Source organism: Netta rufina (assembly GCF_964035555.1).
Source record: "Netta rufina genome assembly, chromosome: 5".
NCBI lineage: Eukaryota > Metazoa > Chordata > Aves > Anseriformes > Anatidae > Netta > Netta rufina.
Genome location: NC_140128.1, coordinates 18,653,127 through 18,674,604, shown reverse-complemented (window position 1 = coordinate 18,674,604; position 21,478 = coordinate 18,653,127). Strand labels below are relative to the sequence as shown.

The 21,478-nt window shown below is 41.1% G+C and overlaps 1 protein-coding gene across 6 annotated transcripts in view; it reads left to right on the top strand.

Moving 5' to 3' along the window:
• Window positions 1-222: 222 nt before the first annotated feature.
• Window positions 223-21,478, top strand: part of PPP6R3 (protein phosphatase 6 regulatory subunit 3) — a 58,912-nt gene continuing 37,656 nt past the window's right edge. For 3 of the 6 annotated variants that reach the window (XM_084288150.1, XM_084288146.1, XM_084288151.1), the window contains exons 1-4: window positions 252-336; window positions 15,920-16,084; window positions 16,494-16,603; window positions 21,084-21,211. In XM_084288150.1, coding sequence (XP_084144276.1) covers window positions 21,200-21,211 — 12 coding nt within the window. In that variant the 5' untranslated portion in view covers window positions 252-336; window positions 15,920-16,084; window positions 16,494-16,603; window positions 21,084-21,199. Of the gene's footprint in view, window positions 337-15,919; window positions 16,085-16,493; window positions 16,604-21,083; window positions 21,212-21,478 lie in introns of all 6 variants that reach the window. The other 3 variants (XM_084288149.1, XM_084288147.1, XM_084288148.1) reach the window with 3 other exon arrangements.

Sequence of the window (21,478 nt, the reverse complement as noted above, 5' to 3'; positions counted from 1 at the left end):
ACCCGCCCCGTGCGCTGACTGGCCGACAACAACCCGAGAGCCCGCCCCCGCGCCCCGTCGCACCCCGTCACAACGCCGCGAGCGAGCGACTGACACCCGCGAATCCCCCAATCAGCGACGGCGCCTCGCCCGCGGCCCAATAGCAACGGCGCGTGGGGCGGCGGGGGGCGGTGCCGGGGCGGGATGATTGGCAGGCGGGGCGGAGGGAGGGAGGGGGGGCTGGCAGGAGCTGCTATGCCCGCCATCTTGGAGCGGCGGTGATGGTGGCGAGCGGAGCCCTGCCCGCCTGAGCGGAGCCAGCCGGGGCCGTGAGGCGGCGGGACGCGCCTCGCCGAGGTACGGCGGCTCCGCGGCTCCCTCCCGCCTCCCTCCCGCTCCCCTCGGGGAGCCGCCGCCTCGCTGCTGCCTCTCCCGCGCCTGCCCGGGCCTGGCGCCTGCCCCGCTCCGGCACAGGGGGGCTGCGGGCGCCCCTCAGGCGGCGCCGGGCTCGCCTCAGGCTGCGGGCCTCGGGCGGGCCCCGCCGCGCGCTCGGAGCCCAGGCCGGGCCTGGCGGGACGCGGCCGGGGGGTGCCGCGGGCCTGGGCGCGGCGGTGAGGGCCCGGGCCGCGCCGGGGGGAGCGGTGCCTGCCCGCAGCCCGCCGCCGCCACGGGCTGCCTCAGCGGCCCCTCCGGGGGTGGTGCCGGGGGCCGGCCGGGTTCCCCCCGCGGCTCTGGAGGGGGTGAAGGGGCCCCCAGCAGCGGGGGAGGTGCCCGGTGCCCCCCTGCAGCCCCTCGTCCCGCTGCTGTTGCTGCACAACTTTACTCGCGCTTTGCTGCTAGCTCTCGGTGCTGACACAGAAACGCCGTGCTGGTACCTGCCTGCGCTTTCCTTCTCTAAACTCAGCTGCTCCAGATTCCTGTAAACATATTGTGTAGATACTGTTTTTTTTCTATCTCTTTTTTTTTTTTTTTTTTTTTCGGGGGGCAGCTTTTTCAAAATCAGAATTTATTAAGACTGTGGCAGTGTTTGGGGAAGCCTTAACTGCTGTTCAGTGCCTCTGGCAAAATCTGACTTTGACCTAGCCGGTTCTGGTGTTTATTGTTTTACTTTAATGGCTAAAATGAGCCTGCTGCTTCTCCTGTTCTTGCGTTATTTTACTGGTTAAAATCTTCTCTAAGCACGAGAGGGGGTTAGTGTTGTGTCTCATGTCTCTGTGACATAAATACAGGTGGGAGGAAAGTCAGGATCTGCCCTGTCAGGACAAATGTTATTTAAGTAGCAACGCACCTATTCAAAGTTTCCTGCTGTTCTAATTTAGGAAAAGTCTTGTGAGTGGAAGAATACAAAAAACTTAGGGGTGGTCTAAAAGTTCTAGGAGATCTACCTTGAAACATGTTGGCAACTTAAAAGTGAAAAGTTGTATTACTTGTTGCTTGTAGCAATACTATTTATAAAGTGTAATTCAGTAAAAGGAGTCTAAACGTACTCTAAGAGTATGCATTGTTTCTTTTAAATACTGAATGCTAAACTGGTTTAATTTCCACGTAGTAAACATATTCAGTAGATTGTGAACTGTACAAATACCAAATCCCTTTTTCTTTTTCTTTTGCTGGCATGCTGAAAGGTGGGAACTCTCCCTGTTGCAGTAACTACCTGGAATCCCAAAGTTTTTAAACCGCAATGCGTATCTTCCGGACAGCGTGTATCCTAGTAGGAGTCTGTGTGATTACTTAGCTCCGTGTTACTTCTTTGTGCTCTCATTAATGAGGCATAGACTAACTGTAGCTTGCGAGAGTCTTTATTATGCAAATCTAACAGAACACTACCGAATTGTTTCAATATATAACTTGTTGATGAGGCTCCATGCAGATGTGGTAGCCAGTCAGCATGGTAAGTTCTTCAGTTTGCAATTGTACATACTTGTTTAAATGCACTTATTGGTTAGTTTCCTTCATCTATGACGTTGCTTGAACATAGATAATATGGTTTTATCTGCTTTCTGTATGAAAAACAGAATTCTTATGCAGTATTGAATGCTGTCATTTCTGAGTTACTAAAGGAATTTATCTTCTAATGCTAATGGAAGACTTTATTTTGGACAGAAGAACTGCTGAAGAGTTCTGTTAACAATGAAATTAAGGAAAACACTGAGCTGGAGTGAAACTTACAGTTCAGAAACTGAGTAAAAGCAGCCTGTTTAATGGTAATGTCTTTAAGCAAGGTAGAGTGTTACAGCTTCTTAGAAAGCAGAGTAGATTTATATGTAAACTGCGGTGGCTGTAATGTCTCTGGAATCTTTTAAATATAAATTAGCCATTGTTATTCTGTTACGGAATTAAAGATATTTAATAGTCTGTGTGCGTTTTCAGAGTTGCCTACAAAACTGTTCATTGTACTTCTACAGCCTAGATACCAATCAGAGAATCAGATGATGATCAGAGAGTGATATTCAAGTGGCTTAAATAGAAGGGAATCTGAATTTAGCAGTATTATAGCAGAAAACTATGTATGTAATTTTAGTATTAACAGATGGTTAGAGTGAACTCTATTGCTGTGGCTCAACAGCTTTGCTTCTCTACTCAGCTTAAGCTTGAAGTGCACGTACTATGATGCACTAAACAGCTGGCTCAAAAACAACCAGTATGGGACTGAAACATTAGTCAGAAGAGAGAAATGCTTTGAAGAGCAGTTTGGTCCACTTGCCTTTCTCCCCACTGATGATGTCCTCTTTTGTCCAAGTCCTCGAAAAGCCTTGAAATATATATATTTTTTAACCTCAGGAGGTAGTTAAGAAAATCACTGTATCATTATATTGAGATATTTCATGTTCTAGCTTTAGTGTTCCAGCACACTGTGCAGCACCCTTGTAGGTAGTAGGCTTGACGATGAATTTCTTACACTTAACTGGGCTCATTCACAGCCTTTAGAAGCTGTGATGGAAACTGCAGTTTCTGTTTGAGCAGCAGAAGAGGTGCAATTACGAATGTAGTGGTCCTATTCCATAAGCTAGGATGTTTTAAGCATATCATCTGTCATCTAGGTCTGGCTATTTTAGTAGCACTTTCATCTGTGACTGCTAAGATTTCCACGTATTGTATTTTACTTCACATGGCAGGTTTAGGAGTCCTGCATTATCATGAAGTAGACGCCACATCCATGTTCGTAGAAGACTGTGTGTTTGGTTGGGTTTTGTCAAGAGCAAGATGTGGATACGTTGTTTTTGGCAAAACTTTCCCCAGTAATAAAACAAGCAGGGGTAGAGGAAAAATAGTATCTTTCTTGTCCTAACTTTTGTCAGGTTGGAGGAGAAGAACAAGAGGCTTGGGAAATTACTGATCATGTTAGATACTGATATTTTCAGGGTGGGAGGCAAGCCTGAAAAATCAACCAGAAAATATGTAGAGAGTATGAATGTAACATTGGAAGCTCTGCATCTCGTGTTTAAGCATTTTCGTGATGTGTCAATGTTCCAGCATCTGTTGTAGAAACCATATGCTACTAAGCAACTGAAGTAAAATGTTTTCCTGCCCTTGGATATTATGCGTAGCTCTATAGCTAGCTTGGGACACTTTTCAGGAATCTGGGTAGACTGAATTGATAGGATCAGGGTGACGTTTGGTACAAGCTGCTAACATCTTGCTCATGGCCCTTCTAGGCCTAATAGCATTTTGGTAACGGTACTTCATGCTAAATTGGAGGAAAAAAAACCACACTGTTATTGTCGAATACAAGAATTGTCAAGAACTTTTTTTTTTTTTTTTTTAATAGCTTCCATAAGGTGCCGAGAAGCATATTTGAAGTGGTGTATGTAATTTGGAGTGTGTGGGGAAAGTGCCTGCAGTATGTAGCAGCCCTTGACTGTTGTTTTTGTGTTGCTCTTCCCTTGTGTAGTCCTCCCGTAGTCCTGTTAAACAGACCTATCTGCTCCTCTTCCACAGGACTTAAAAACTGGGGGTGCTCAGTGACAGGATTTGTGCCTTTGGCAAAGAGAATACCGCGAGGACTCGAGTGTACAGTTGTATGAACTGTGAAGCTGTAATACATGGCACTGAGATGAGAGTGTATGCTGTCTCTGCCTCTAAATATAACTGAAAGAATCGAAACTATTATTTGATAGTACCAGCAATCTGTTGTTGCAGGGGGTGAGGGACTGAGTAAAAGACTGCAGGGTTATTTTAGGCTTTGTTGGCAAAATGGGTAAGAGCATCTGTGAAACCGATAGTTCAATCTTAACCAAATCCTCTCCGTGTTGTAAAGGGAGGCAGATTTAAGAAAGAAAAAAAGCAGAAACTGCCTGATAGTGAGATTTGTGGGTTAATTTCCTTGGATGAAGTCCTGAGACTGTTCCTGTTCCATTTTGGGTGAGATGTTTCCAAGCATTTGTACACAGTCTAAGTTACGCTTTTGGAGGGCGATGGAGTACACGGCCTAGTGGTCTCCTTTCTGTGCCCATTGGGTCTTCTGGAAACTGAAAGGCTGTAGGCCAGCTCTTGTTTGTTGTGCCAAAAGATGCTTCTAAAAGCAAAGTAAACTCTGAAGCCTTTCTACGACAGCCGAAGTCCCAGGTGAGGCTTTGTGCAAGGGCACTGTGATTCCCTGCGGGGTAACGATGGGGTTGGGATTGAGGATGGAAACTTTCAGGTGTTTTCAGCAAAAATTAGTGGTCATTTATAATGAGGTTATTAAGCATATTCCAGAATATAGCACTTTGTGTTTTCAAAGCATCCTCATTGTTACAATGTCTCGAGTGAATCCTAGATATCATTTGATCCCTACACAGTGATTTTATCATACGCAGTGCCGCTGTCACCTCCTTTGGTGGAGATAGCAGAATCTCCAACCAGATCCGTATATGCAAGTAAGAGTTTTTTGTGCAAACTTAGCTTCTTAGAGAGGTTTTTGGAGCAGATCTTCTAATTTGACAAACTTGTGACCTATAAAATCACAGAATGGTTTAGGCTGGAAGGGACATTAAGGATCATCCGGTTGCAGCCCCCTGCCATGGACAGGGACACCTTCCACCAGCCCAGGCTGCTCCCAGCCCTGTCCAGTCTGGCTGTGGGCACTGCCAGGGATGGGACGTCCACAGCTTCTCTGGGCAGCCTGTGCCATGCTATCTCCACTGGAGGAGGTGACAGCAGCACTGTGTAGCAGGGATAAAAAAAAAAAAAAAAAAGCCATTAGAGGCCCCAGAGCTGAACACAGGGCCCCAGGTAAGGTCTCACAAGAGCGGAGCAGGTGGGCGGAATCCCTTCCCTCGCCCTGCTGGCCACACTTCTGATGCAGCCCAGGACAGGGTTGGCTTTCTGGGCTGCAAGCACATGTTGCCAGTTCATGTTGAGCTTCTTGTCAACCACCACTCCCCCAGGTCCTTCTCCTCAGAGCTGCTCTCAATTCATTCTCCACCCAGCCTGGATATGTGCTTGGGATTTTACAGGCACAGAACCTTGCCCTTGGTCTTGTTGAACTCCATGAGGTCCACACAGGCCCGCCTCTCCAGCCTGCCCAGGTCTCTCTGGATGGCATCCCTTCCCTCCAGTGTGCCAACCACACAACGTATATGGGGAAGGTGCCTTCTGTAAGTGTACGTTAGGCTCCTCTAGAAGAGTGAAGCATGAGACCCTCACCTGCTGCCAGGTGATGCACACTTGTCACTTACAGGAGTGCCCTAATTGAGAAGATGACACATTCACATTTTTCCTGTGAAATACACTGTAATGTTACCTTTAAAATAGACCAAGGGCTGTCTTGGTGTGTTCTTCATAATTCTGTGATGGTATTTTGATCGGTTTTCAATCTAAAATGCTCAGCTAAGAACTTCAGGAGTGGTTTGATCTATAGTAGTTGACATTATTTCTTTCACTACTGCCTTGACAGACTTGTCATATAGCTGTGTCTTCACAACCCGTCCCATCAGGAAAATATCTAGAGGATTACCTTTGCTTGAGTAGTTCAGCTATTCACCAAACACCTTGAAAAAGATGGAAAGTCTCAAGACTGCTGAAATAAAGCCGTAGCTGTGGCAGGTATAGACCCGGTTCTGGGTGGGTGGGTTTCCTGCTGATGGTGGAAGTGGCCTGCATCTGCAGGAGAACTGCCTTGCCCTTTGCCCGCCTATCTTCCAGGTGGAAGTCTGTTTGGAAACTGTAACTGCACAGGGATTGCATTCCCACCTTCCGTGATTCTTTGTGTATTTCTTTCTGGCTGTTATGAAGGCTGGGTTTGTCACTGCTCATGGTGCTCCCTAAGGGTTCTCAGCGTTTTGGTAGCTTTTTTCTTGCCTGTGAGCGACAGCCGCAGAAGTTACACTGAGCCTGGCTGTGAAGTAGGCTGTTCTTGGCTGGGGCAATCAAGCATTCATCAGAGGATCCTTCCGTGTGTGTACTTGTTGCTGATGGTGGGCTCTTTGTAACTTCAAACCACCTTGTATTTAATGGCAAAAAGATGTTGTGTGCTGAACATTGTGCTTATATTAAATTCATCCTATCTTTCCCCAAATCAAGTGGGTAGTAAAGGTGCCATTAGCATGAGGTCCTTGTTTCTTAATGGTCAGCATGAAACCAAAGGTGGCTCTTGATGCTGCCTGCCCTTACTGTAGTGATGAACATGCTGGTTTGGTTTTAGCAAGTGGGGCTTCAAAGCAGGGAAATGGATGAAGTTGTAAAGCCAAAGCAGATAGGGGTCTGGTAGTTGGTGAAAGGTGGTATAAGACCACTGCACAAGCTGGGCTCTGCAGGTTGTAAGAAAGAAGGTAATTGCTGTCACAGCTGTTAGTTGGCAGTAGCATTTAGCACTTAGCTGCAGGATAGTCATAAAAATTAAAACCTTACAATTGTTTTAATGTTACCGAATCCTTCCTGTTACTTTACCAGCGGTTATGGGATGCCTTTCTTCATTTAAAAAGGAATATATTTTGCTATCAGACCATGAAAGTTGTCTTATATCTGTAGTTCTTTACCTGTATTGTTGTCCAGGTCAAGACTGTCTCAGAGTCTCAATACAAAAAAAGCTCATAAACTTTGTAAGAACAATACTGTGTGACTGGGGACTGAACTTAAAACTTGTTCTCAACCTGTTACAAATATTTGATTGCTTTTATTTGTCAGTTGATGTGCCGGGTGCACAGTCATGGGTGGGGACAGACACTTTCTTCCCATGGAAGCGTGTTCAAGTGTGCTCTCCTGCTGTCCTTGCATCTCAAAACATGTATATCTGAAAAAAGAACCTTGCCATGGCTGGGTGGAGTACTAGCTACACCTAACCTGGGTGCTTTGACTCAAAAAAGCAAATTATAAATCCAAATGAATCCCTAACTCTCTACTAACCAAATAGGAAATTATTTCTGAGATTGGACTTGTAGGCGTGGGATATCAAAGGTAAACAGTCTTAAAAATAAAATAAAATTCTGCACCTCTCTGTGGTTGTCTGTGACAAATGACTCAAATTCCACAACCCCTGTAGGTTGCTTCCTATCTTTTGTAGTATAGGAAACACCTGTGTGTGTGTGACATGTTTTGCAGTATAGGAAACTGGCTTCCTTCTAGGGCACAACAGAATGCAGTGATGCTGAAGTTCTTCCATGGTAGGTTTTTCTTTGAACTACACTGACCCCATACTCCTTTACTCCACACTCAGATATTCTTCAAATTAACTCCAGCTTTTCAGAGAAACGTGCAGGCTGTAAGGCTGCAGACCAGAATGCAATGGAGTTGTTTTTTTCTCCCCTGAGGTTGTAGCCCTGTGCAGCCAAGAATGCAATTGTTAATGGATGTAGGAAACGTAACTGCAGCGCTGATCCTCACCATCATGACAGGGCAGGTTGCAGGTTATGTCGGTGTCTGTAACGTATTTGTTGGAAACGGTGAACGCTATGGTCATGGTGATGAAGGTGGTCTTTGGAAATGGGAATTAGGATAGGATAGTTGGGTTGGAAGGTGCCTTCGGAGATCATCCAGTCCAACTGCCTGACACTGCAGCATTGAATTGGTGACCGAGGCTATGTACTGGATCTACTGAGCAGCATGATGCAAGTAAAAATGGTAGATTGATTTTACTGTCCATGTCTTTTTTAGAAAAAATGTCTCATTTGTATTATAGAAAACCTGAAAGAACAGCTAGTGAATCCAAGGTGGTGGTTGAAAATACAGAAATGAAATCTGGAGGGGAAATAGATGGTGTATTTTTTTTTTTTTTAATTGCAGCTAAACCTGCTTCAAAGCTTTGTTCCTAGGCTTTCAAGCATTTCAAGTTAATTTCTGGGGATAGTTTCAAAACTGTAATGATCCTTAACGAAGTTGCCTTGCTGCTTGTTGCACTGCTGGTGACTTAACTTTATGGGATGGTACTAGAATTTGCCAAAATCTTTGTGGTAGTATAAAAGACTCGGGTTAGAACTTCTGTAAACTGATTTCTGAGTTTTTAGTTAGCAGAAAATATTTTTTTGGGGGATATGTCTTGTAATGCTGTTATGAAATGGTGAAGTATTTAAGTTCTGGGTTAGCAATTTAAATGGCTTGCTTCTTTTGAAACTCTTCTCCAAATGCGTAGAGTAGGCCTATAGGCCAGAAGCATCAGTGCTGCTTTCTGTAATTGTTTGCTGTGTGTTTGGATTAATGTTAGCATTAATTCAGTGTTTCCTACTTATGGAACATAAAGTAATGCTTATAGGGTGGAGTTGAGGCCTCTTCTTGCGCTGGGAGAAAACAGAGATGTGTTGGTAGCTAGAGAGAAAGCTGCTTGGAGGAAGGAAAGGGTGGTAGAAGTATTGTAGGTACTGTGTTGGAGCCTAGTCTTGAGGGGGAGAGGAGCTTGTAGAAAATCAGAGAGGAGACAGCCAACTGATATATTTCCTCAAGTATTTCAGTTAGGGCCATGGCAAGAAAAACTTTGTATCCCTAGCCTGTGGCATGTTGCTTGAAAGGGCTTATTTTATCTGCCTGCACTTCATGAAATTGCTCAGTTGATCACTTCAGTGTCAAGATTTGTGAGTATGAAAATAATCTCCCTTTGAAAAAAAAAAAATCTTCTAAATGACTACTAGATCTCTGAGGAGGGCTTGCCCTGTACTCTGCTGGTTGCTACTGTGACAGGGTTCTGAAAGGTGCCAGGTAGCAACTAAACTCTTCTAATGATCCAATGAGAAGAATTGAAACAGCCTTAAAAAGATTTTGAAGACCCCTGAGGAAACAGAGTAGGCTTTACATTTTGCTTTACAACTGTGGCTTTTTCATTTGACATAGGACGTGTGTTGCAGGTGGAAGAAGGTGCCTTATTCTGTTTGGCAGTGACAGTTTTTCTAATGGTGTCAAAATGGAAGAGTTGCATGGGGAAAGCATACATTCCCTCAGTGGAGGCACTGACTGCACCTGTGTCTGGAAAATGTGGTGTAACTTCAACGTGCACACCCTGTAAAAGCATGGTGTGCTGAAACTCAGGTTACTGAAGTGGCTTGCTGTAAAATATAAATTACCTGGGGAGTAGGGGCAAGGGGGAAGAAGGAGAACTTAACAGCCACTTCAAACCTTGTGCAAGATGCCTTTTCAATGATTGTCCATTATTTTGTTGGTTTTCGAACTTCTTCTAGAACTTATTTTTGGTGATTCTCCAAAAAATAGCCATTCATTGAACATAGATAAGTGAGATTTGGTGGTATCTTCTAATTCAAAGCAGTTTTTCTTAGTTTGATAAGTTGAATCTCAGCAAACTCAAGCTAATCATGCCTCTATCTGCACTTTCACTGTGTAGTTCTAAATGTCTGCAATTTACATAATGGGGGGGAAGGGGCTGTGCTAGTACTTTTATATTACAAAAGTTGGTAGTAAAATGCTTGTGGAGGATTTTGAACTTCAGTTATTAACCCTTGTGTGGTAAGGTAACCTATCTATTTGCATCCAGTGCTTCACTGACATTCTACATGCAGTGAAATTATTTTCCCTCTTCCAACTACTTTACTTCCAGTATATCCACAGAGACAGAAACACAGTTCTTTAGGCTGTACCCCTGCATATACGTAGTTCTGTGACGGAAACGAGGGTGTTTGTACTTGGGGTTAAAGGTTGAACTACAGCCATAATGTCAGCACTAAACTAGGAAAGAGTCCAAAAGGTGCTAATGCCCTTGTCTAAATGCAGATACCAACATTTAGGTAAGCAAATGCGGTAAAGTAGCATTCCTTGTATCCAGGTGACTGCCACTGTATTTTATTTCCCTTGCTTGACAGATATGTTGGAATAACTTTTTTTTTTTTTTCTTTTTAACTTTTTGCACTAGGGGCTGTGTTGATAAACAAGGAAACCGAAGGGATTGTAGAAAAAAGCATAGAGAAGACCCAAGCTTTTTGGTGCATAAATTCAAGATTAGGAATCCACTTCCTCAAGTGGAAGTAAAAATCAAGGATTTATTTTAACCTGCCTGTATTGCAGATTAAAAGAGGAAATATCTTCAGCTCTTCTTGTCGTGCTATCAGACCTGCACAGCCTTTGAAGGGTGATAGGGATTCCAGGCTTCGGTTTGAAAAGCAAAACATGTTTGTTGTGATATAGCCATGTTAGCCTGGGTGTGTGCGCAGGGTGGATTGGTTAGTTCTGTCTGTCCTCATAAGATATGGTAGCACAGAAATAAAAAAAAAAAAAGCTACTCAGGGGCTCAGCTCTTGATATCTTTATTAAAAGGCAGCTGACTGGAGCTTCATGAAGCCAAGCAGTGCCATGCTGCTGGAAGCTGCTGCCAACTTCTGCTTCTGAGCTGCAAACAACATTAACAAGACCAAGATGTTGCTTAAAAAGAAAACTTGTAATACTTGGTTATGCTGTCCATACAGAAGGAATACTTTTTGCTGCCCTGGTTAGAAATTACTGAAGCAAGCAGCTTTCTTCTGCCTCTGTATTTTCATGCACCTCAAAATTCGATTTGCATCCGAATTTAAAGGTTTAATCAGCATGGTGAAAAGGAGGATGAGCTTACCTGAACAGTTAAGGGTTATCCTGATGAAGTGGGCACGTTTGCGTTATACTCGGCAGTGGCACATTAGAAATGGCCAAGCCAGTTAGGCTTATGCTTTGATGTTTACAGTGTGCCATGCCAAGTACAGATTTTGGTTCAAAATCTGCGTGACTGGGTAGCCTGCAGTTGTACTCAGGTTAATTAAGGCAAGCAAGGCATAGGTCTGAGTAGTGTTAATGCAACAAAGTGACTGACACAACTATATTGTCTTCTCTTAACGCTGCTTTTGGTACTATCTTAAACCTTTGTTTCATACTGTTGCCTAATGCTGGTAAGCATGTTCAAACAATAGGCTTCTCATCCCTTCCCTGCTTATTTTCAGCAGTGTGCCATTTGGTTGGGACAGAGTGAGGCAGATTAAGTGAAAAGTTGACCCAGAACCAGTGCAGCCATGATGGTAAATATGTTGTTGTTTTTCTCCTTTCAAGTCCTTTTTATCCCTGCCCATGGCAGAGGGTTTGGAGCTAGAGGATCTTTAAGGTCCCTTTCAGCTCCAGCCATTCTGTGGTTCAAAGTTTAAGAAATTGTTGGAGCATGGACAGGCAAACCCTTATACATGTACTTGTTGGGAGTACCGAAGAAGAGAATAAATGCATTTAAGAAAACACTTCTAAAATTCAAACTAACTGTAAGGCTGTCTCCGTAATTTACATTTTTTTTTCAGCGTTCAAACAACCAGCGGTACTGCTGAAGCAGTAAGTTAGTAGTACTGGTTTGTGCATTTCTGGAGAAGTAGTGCAGGAGTCCAGGATCAGTGTTGCAGGTTTTCATGTACTGGAGAGAACTGTAGAACTGATACAAAATTGTGTTATTTTAGCCTTATGTCTTGTTCTTGTTTGTAACCAGATCCAGAACTTGTGTACTGCAGTCCTGCAGCAGCCTAATCCTGTGTAATTTGGGGCAGAGATGATAGAGATGAGTCCTGGTTTCCCTGTCCCTAACGGTGTTCCCTGCTTCTTGGCCACGCTCGCCCTGGTGCTTGGCAGACCCTTTGAGCTGTTCTAGCATGTGGACTTGGCAGAAAAACTCCTTCCCTGCTTCCTCTGCCAGCTTCATTTGTCACTTCTTAAAATGCATTTTCACTCTGAAATGGCTTGGTGGAAGGTTGACAGGTGAGGTGTTGGGAGCCAGCAGGGAGGGACTGTGCTGCCTAGGGGAGGGTGGCACTGCTTAGTCTGCTGCAGCACTTGTCTGAGACCTGATGGGATTGTGTTTTTCATCCTTATTTTGGTCGTGAATGGTGACATGGGAGCATATATATGTACTCTTAAGCAAAGTGCTTGGAACTGATAGTGTAAACCACTTTTAGTCCTGGCGTAAGTGAGCCATTTCTTAAAATGTTGTTTAAAAGTCACCTTGGGTATTTAGCAGATTTCTTTTAAACTTGACTAGTTCACAAATTAGTATTCTGGGCTACATCAGTTGTACTTGCTTCTCTGCCCTTCAACTGTCTGTCCTACAGAATTCATGGTGGTGGACAAAGTTTTTAGGCCTCTTTTCTTTGAGGACTATCTTTTTCAATTTTTAAATACGGTTTTCTGGGGAGGAGATGTTGCTGATTTACTTCTGTAGTAAGCTGTAAGATAACCAGAGCTCTGAGGACATATCTGGATTTTTTTCCACCAGGCATTTGGAGAGAGATGGTAAGGAATGATGATGACGCTGTTTAGTCTCTTACATGATGATTTTGCACTGCTCTGCCTTGAGCATTCACACTTTACAGTCTATCGATACAAAACTGTTATTTCACTGGAAAAAGGAGAAAGATGTACCTTACAATCTTGTTCTTAAGTGCAGTGTTATATTAAAAATGCTTGCGCTTGATCTGAACGCAGGATGTTCCAAATACGGAATAAAACTAAATGGCATAGTGGCACATTACTAATAATTAATTGTGATCCAAACACCTTCATTGTTCCCAAATTGATGCTGGGGCTCTGCTGGTTGTGTCAGGCTGCTTACCCCTGTGGTAAGGGTGAGGCTACAAAATCAGATTGGAATTTTTGGCAATGCCAACGCTTGGAACAAGAGCTACTGCTGTGTGATGATGTATTTATGAATGTTTCTTACATCACACACAAAAAGAGATGTTTACTTCAAGTGCACTAGGGCATACTTTGGGTATAGTAAGTTGTGTAAGTCACTGTTTTAAATGCAAGAGATGAATTACTGCAAGAGCAGCATTATTCAGTGCCTTGCAGTTGTGCACCCTGATTTAAAGAAAGTGCAACAAATGTTGCATTGGTCTCTATAAGCAAAGAAGAGATTTGAAGAGACCTCATTAGCTTTGCTGTGTGGTCAGTAAAGCTGTATGGAACTGTTTTACAAATAGACCGTGCCCCAGTCAATGCAGCATTAATACAACCTGTTTAGTCTGTTCATGGCAGCTGGTTGCAGAGTTTTTAACCTCTCTATCTTAAAATAAATAAATAAATAAAATAATAATAAAGTTCATTGGATAATGCTTTAGGACAGGCTGTACCATGCTGTTCCATGTGAAGAGTGATGCCACTGTAGATAGCTGTGCGTTGCTTTATTTCTCAGGTAAATCAGCTGAACGTATCACCACGTATTCTCGTGGTTAGTTCTTATGGTTTTATGTTTGAATACTTTGTTAGAGCTATTGTTATGGTGATGGAGCCACGTTAAAGTGGCTGAGCTGTTACTGGACATGAGCTATCCCTGGAAAGCCAAAGTTAGTCCTATACCTGATCAACTGGTTGATTTTCTTATTCTTTTTGTTTGTTTATTTTAAGGAAAGAACTATTTCTTTTCCCTTTATCCATACTGCAGCCCCTCTCAGTATCTCATAACTCTGTTATCCTAGATTCTGGGATGGACTCAGCATCCTAACTGACTAGAGCAGACTTGTGGAACATCCTTCCCAGGGTATGCTGTAATATTTGCACTGCCAGTATCTTGTTCATTTGGATTACACTAGCGTTTTTTTCTCCGTGTAATCCTGCTGTATTGAATCCAGAAGCTGATTGTTCTGGTACTAGACAATGGTACTTAAACTAAAGTTTTCAAACAGAAGAACAGAGAAATATCAGAAAGCAATCTGTGCAAGGAGAGCAGTAATAGTGCCTTTCATTTGGATAAATTAATCTTTGCAGATTTGTACTGTATTGCCCGTGCCAACTCTTCTGAAAGTTGATTAAGCTAAACAGGCTTCCTATTTTGCTTTTACATGACATAATTGAGGAAGTGATGTTCTGTCCCATCCTGGAGCTTTGCTTCTGAACATGTGTGCGTTTGTAATCCAGAAACAACAACCAAGACAACTTTGGTAAAGCAAACCAAATTCAGTACACTTGTTTACTTTTTCTGGCCTAGTAAGCCACTTGACTCACAAGGGATTGGCAAATCTACTTGACATTTGGACCTGAAGGTCTAAGGATGAAAAACATGTTTGACCTTTGAAAGTATTATGGTCAATGTATTACGCTGACCTTCAGTTCATGTGTATGTTGGTTACTAAAATAGCCTTAGAGAAGGCTGTGTTTGGTGTTTGTGTATGTCAGGGCTTGGAATCTTTGTGCTGTTAGCCTCACAATGGAAATGTGGTGACTTCTGTTTCCAGAATGGCTGGGTGGTAGCAAATAAGGTGATATTGCAAGCGGTGGAACATAACCAGCCCTAAAAACAAAACAAAACCCCTCATTTGTTGGATGATTGTTTAACTGGAATGCAAATGTTTATTCTAGTTAAGAAGGAATATTTTTAGTACATTGCTTTAGGTTGATATAGGCTACTAAATAATCTTCAGGGCTCAAGAAGCACCTTTGAAGACTCGTATTCTTTAACATGGGAGGTGTAAAATTAGATCATTCTCTTTTCTTTGCTAGCAGAGTGTTTGGAATGGTTTGGAGGTGTGCTTTTTTTTTTTTTAAGCTGAATATATAATTGTGACAAACAGATAGTAGAGCCTTTCAACCTAGGTAGATATAGACATGATCTAATGAACTTGTTACTATACTTGATATCCTTAGTTGGTGGTACTTTATCCTTTTTTTAAACAAACCTGTTAATATTACCTCATTCCCAAAAGGAATAATTCTCGTCTTGAAACCTGCCTCTTAAAGCAAAATCAAAAAGCCTCCTGTAACTGGTGGAGGGGGAAGGTATTTTGGTGTTAAATTTTTCTTATTACTGCCAGAAACAGCCATGCTAAAAAGAAGCATCAACTGATAGGATGCTTTTTCTTGCCTATTTGGTGTTGACTAAAGCACAGGCAGGTAAGCATTAGGCAGAGGCCAATTCTGGATGCCTAGTAATGCTCTTTAACATTTCTTTGCTTTACACTGAAGGAATTAAGCTGTCAAAATCAGAGGTCATCTTAGTGATGAATGGTAGGTGACCGAATGCTGTCCCAAAACAGCTGGTTACTTAGCAAGTCTCTATGTAGATTGTTTTACATGTTTTTTTTTTTAAACTGATTTCAAATTGAAACTGGCTAAATTGTATATACGTAAGGCAACATAACGGGCATTCTTAATGCTTGTATGTTTATTTCTGTACTACTTTGTGGATAAATCAGACCTTAATATATTTATCTATATCTGAAGACATGGCTTCAAATGAAATTGCTAATAGTTTTTTTCAGGTCTGTATTTATGTTAGATTCAATAGTCAAGTGCAAATTATAAAGGCAACTTTACTTCAGTGATACGAAACATCTTCCTTTGCCCCTCAAAAGTGAAGGGGGATATTTAAACTTGCTAATAACAATTTTCTTTCAGATGACAAAGCTGCTTTTGTACTTATTTTCAGAGTACGGGCGCACTGGACTGACACTTTTCACAGCAAACTGTTTCCTCCTTCAGTTCATGTGTCTTATTTCCTGCAAAGCAGCGCTTTTGTTCATGCAGTTGTTGAACTATTGAACAGAAAGTGTTAACAACATTAAATTATAAAATGTCTTTTTTGTCGTTGTAGGAAGAAATCTGCTTCATCTAATTCAATCCTAATTCAGTCCTGCTAATCTGCTAATACTGTAGATTGAAAGATTTTTGCTGTTGCCAGGATATCCTGTAATGGGCAAGGAGCCTGAGAGAGTACAAATTCTGTTTTTTTAACTCTTTAAAAGCTTTTGTTTAACAGGTAAGAAACATTGCTATTAAACTTCATCTATAGCAGTATATTTAGCTTTTGCATCTATAAAGCCTTAGCTTAAATTTTAAGTGGTTCCTGAATGCTCTTAACTTTTTTTCATATCTATGATGTTCTCTAAAGGCATTCGTTTACCTGATTTCTGTAGGTTCACATTTGCCACCTTCCAAGCTGCTCTTCTTTTCTCAAGTTTAGAGTTCGTGGCCATTCCTTCCCTTTTCTTGCAGCTTTTTTCTGACTACTTTCTAGCAGACTGTTTTTAACTTTGCCTTTTAATCCATCTTGCTGTTACAGTACCTTCTTTTCTCACTACCCCTTTTTCTCCTCTTCCCTTTGGCCTTAGAATGAGAATCAAGGGTTATCTAGACACACTGTTGTGGTTATTCTATTTGTTTTACAGGGAACTTGTTTTAAAGTGTTTTGATTTTGTGCCAGGAAGTGTATCAGCTGCCCAGCCTCCAATTCTTTGAAGAGTTTCAAAGCAAATGTGTTCATGAACTGACATATTAGGTATGAATGACATTTAGCACTATAGGTTCTTGTGACAGAGTATAATGCTGTCTTCTGCAACTGAATTCTTGGTATTAAACTACATTGTTCTGAGTATTATTTTGCTTTCTTGTTATAGTATTGCTGAACCCCCTTTTTTCAGTACATCAATAACTTCATTTCCATTCTGAAGATAATCAGAAGAGTTCAAAATACCAAGAACTCACTGAATTCCTTGACATGACTATTTTAAATGTGTAAATGCTTGGTTGTTGAATAGTTTTCTAGTAACTCCACTTAATCTTTCCTATTTGGGAGGGGGAGATCAGTGTCTAATTTGCAATCATTGTAGGTGATTAATATTTATATTGATTAACACTTGTTAACCAGTCTTGAGATCTTGTAGGAATTTGACAAGGATGCAGTTGTTGCTTGATATAAAATTGCTCTTGTAACTTCATCATGAGCTGCAGATTTCAACTGGGCTGTTATGACCTCATGAATTTTGAGGAATTGGTGACTTTGAGTCAACATGAACTACTTTGGGAGCTGTTTGTATACTTCAAGTCATAGAAACTGACTACTGGGACATTCAGCCATAATAGGTGTCTGTGTATATATGCACATGATGGGTATAATACATATTATGTAAAAATTCATATATTTGCACTTCTGGTCTTAGACAAAAGTGCAGTTACTATAATAAATACGGGAGAGTCAAATGACAAATAAGGGTTTGCCTGTCCCAGTTGGGTTTGCCTGTCCCAATTCTTAGCTCCTCTGCAACCATAGCAGGACTCTTCTTCCCCTAGGAAGTGAAGAGGAATTACTTCAGAAGAAAGGAGTGGAAGTCCTTACTTGTTAGATAATTTCCCTCCTCATTAGGAGTTGGAGGCAGCTGTTTAAGAGAATGTTACAAACATTACTGCCTTGGTACTGTTTCCTAATATGTTTCTCTTCTGGTCAAGAAAAGACTAGACCACATTTCACACCAGTACCTAGTTACCTTCTGAAAGTATAGTTGTTAGCTGAGAAATATATATGCTCTAAGTGGGTGTGATGTCTGGAAATAATCATATCCATAGCATGATGTTAAATTGTAGAGAAGTCAATGAACTTGCTGAATTGTTTCTATTGTATTCCCAAACATAATTTGGTTACACAGGAGTTCTTGATAGTATTTGGAAGAAGCAGCCTTTTGTTTTGGTATGTAGGTGAAACTCTACCTGCTGAAGGTTCAAAACACTGAAATCTCACTAGGTTATTTACAAGGAATGCTCCCCCACAGTTCCTGGATCTTACAGCTTAATGATGGTAAGGTCTTACTAAGATGTTTCCCCTTACACTGTTTTTTGTATTATAATCCAGTACCTACATTCCTTAAAACTCTACTGTACTACTGCTTTTATTTTTGATTGTTAGGTGTAATGAGGCTGAATATAGGATTTGTAACAGTAACTTGTATCTTTCTAGCTAACAATCTAATTAATTTTGAGTGTTTAATTGAAAATTTATGTAAAAATTGCTTATTGGGTAAGCCTGGTGTCTGTTGCATTATTCAAAATAATTTGAATAATGCAAGTAAGAAATAGTCAGGGAGAGGTTTTTACACTTCTTACACATTTATCTTCTGCCAGTTCAAACAGTATGTTTCATCAGTCCCCTTATTTGTGCCCTGAACTCCTAATGCAGAAGAAGCAATGTGTGTGCCTGTGCATGAGAAGTATTCTTGCATTCGTCGAGTGGAAAAAGTGTAGAATTCAGTTAAGGCATAACTGTATATTAATGTAACTTACTATTATTTTATGGGAAATGACAGTTTTGGTCCAAGCTAGAATGCAGGTGTCCTATGTTCTTAGTGTTGTGTTGTTTAAATTGCCCTTGATTCCAGACTTAGTGCATACGTGCTAAGTTTTTCCCATATAATAGGTCTGGAGATGTTTTATGCTATGAGGAATTGGCCTCCTGCAAACAAGGGTCAGGCAGTGGTAGACAGCAGGTTTGCAATGGGTAATGGGTAAAACATGTGCTCTGGCTGAATCAAATTGGCAATTTAAAATGTAGCTGCTAGAGTTATTCTCTGTCAATTTTGGTCACTGATATTTCTGCCGAGCTCTAAATTTCTTCAGGCACGTACTTATATGTAGCTTTGTTTTGAGCAGGTAGTACACTTCCAGTGCACTTCCAGTGTCAAAAAAAAAGGAATTTATAAATGCTAGTGTGGTATCTAATTAATGGCCCTGGCTTGGGGGAAAATAAGCTGGAAACGAAGTGTACTTAACCAATTGATACACAGTTGAGCTGGCAGAAGGACATGCTTAGCATTTTAAAGAAACCACTTAATAACTCTTAAAGGTCTTAGAAATGTTGCTAAATTCTTAGTTTTATCATTAAAAGATTTTTGTGTTCCTCATTGCTTCCCCAAGCATGTTTCCTTTTTAAAAGGCTGTAAATTGTTTGCATTCAAAAATCTTTATAAAAGCACTAAGAAATGTAAGACTTGGAGTGTTTTTGGGTGGCACCAAGAACTACTGTTGTAGCTGCTCTTCTTGTGTCCAGTGATTAAGTTGTCTTTTGCTAGTTGCTACCCAAGAGCTGTAAAAGCCTGTGTGGCTGAAATAGACTGTAAAATTTAGGATATGTTCAATCATCAAAAAGTTTGTTGGTGCAAAAGTAACTGATTTGTTCATCTGTGCGCTTGAATCCCATATGAAGAAAATATAAAGGTAAATGGAGAAAAATGAGCTACATGCTGAATTTGGTGCTTGGTAGTTCAGTTTTTATTACTTCCTATGTAGCATTTCTTAGACTTAATACGTTACAGAAGCTTCAGTTTAATGTCTGATATACTCCTAAGTTTTTCTTGCTTGTGTAATGAGGTCGGGTGTTTTTGTAAAAATGTGTGAAGTTCCTGCTGGAAGTATTGTGTATAAATTTCTAACATATCCAGCAGTCAAGTAAAACAGTACTTTTACCTAAAGCTTTACTTTAGTTTTATTTCTGTGCTGGTTTAGATGACCATCTCTGCTTTGTAGCTACCAGCCCTCAGCTGTTAGGTAGAAGCTACCAAGGTGGAATTAACTGCTGGTAAAGTATGCTTCTTACATTTCTTACCTAGATAAGACAAACATGCTTAAGTCTTGAACTGAAATAAGCAGCTCTCTTAAATAGTTTTATTTACTGATGGGACTTTAAAGTAAGAAGCATGTTTTGTTTGAAGGTTCAAGACAGGAGATGGTCTCCAAAATTATCCCTGTAGGCTCATTTGACTAGAATTTACATGTTCATCCTATAGATTGAAAACAGGAATGTCTGTATTCAGGAAAAGTGTTTAACTGTTACATCCACTGGAAGCTGTGGAGAGAGTTGTTCATTTAATTGTAACCAGCTTTTTTTCCATGGAGATGTCAACTAAGCATGTGGCCCTTAGAGACAACCACAGACCAGTCACTGTTTAACAAAATACATACAGTGTGGTTTTCTTCATCTGTATGAGAAAGAAGACAAAGCTTTTTTTTCTTTTTCCTGGGGTGAAATCACTTCTAAGCTTTATTTCTTCCACTTAGCAAGCAGTTAAAATAGGAATTTCAGTTACCTGTATCTCAGAACAATTACAGGTTTTCTTCATTTTACCAAACTGCTTTCTTTCCTTACAGTATTAAGTCAGGTGTTGACTATATGGAATATTACTTCAGTGTTCATTTAGAGAAGAATCTGTTAGAATATTAACTAAGGAAGGAAAAAGTGTTGTGTGTTTTTTTTTTTTTTTTTTTTTCCCTGACTGATACATATTCATTAGGAACTTTGATTGTCATAACTTGTATCAAGTCAATGTAAACTGTCATGGGAAATCTTCCTGTGCATTTGAGGTGTGTTAGTCTTGGCAGGAGCTTTCAAAGATTATGGAAAGCTAACTAAATGTGAGTTGAGAGCCAAATATATGTAACAATTTTACCATACAATTTTTCTTTGCAAGTCAGATAGCTTTTAGTATTATCCTATGTTACTTTGCTTCATGTAGTATCTAATCTTGATCGTGGTTCCTATATGACAGTCTATTGCATCTTATGTTAAATCTTGCATTTTGAGATTTTGAGGCTCCTATTGGAGCTGGAGTTGAACATTGAGAGTAACACAACCCAGTTGACCTATGGAGCTGACCTTAAGTTAGCAGACAGTGAAATTTTGGGAGGAACATAGTAGGGATGTTGCCCACTTCTGATTTATGGGTATAAGCTTTAACTCTTGGCCTCTCTTAATGGGGTTGAAACTTGGAAATGTATGAAAATAATTCAGAACTTCAGAATTGGTAGGGTTTGGGAGAGAGGGGGGAGAAATAGTCTATGGGAAGAACAACTTTTTAAAACTTCGATTCAGAACTGTGGTAGGTTAATTCTAGATTATCATCAGTGATAACGCCTACGAAAATTCTCTTCTCTTCAGGGTTCCTGGACTTCCTCTTTGGCACATTTTATGGTGTTTATTTTTCCTTATTCCAAAGGACCTGGGCTCCTGTTGAAAAGTGATGGAGTAATCTCTGGCCGGCACCTGACATGTTGAGGGAGCACCCCCTAAAAGAGCTTGCCTGGGAGACAATTTGCGAAATTACGCAGTAACATGTTTGCAGTAGTATGCCTCTTTTTTTGTTGTTGTTGCTATTTTCCATTGTTAAATTTCTCTTGAAACAAGTAATTGAGAAATAGATTGAAGCTACTGAAGTGAGTTTTAGTCAATGCAGAGGGATTTAGATCTGGAATTAACATCTTTGCAAGTAACCACTCTGTGCTACTTGTATTAAATGGGATGTGGGGGAGGTATTTGTACTTACTGGAGCTGTAGGGGGAAAAACAAACAAATATTCTGTGACTCTTAATAATGCACTAGTTTTACTTGCTC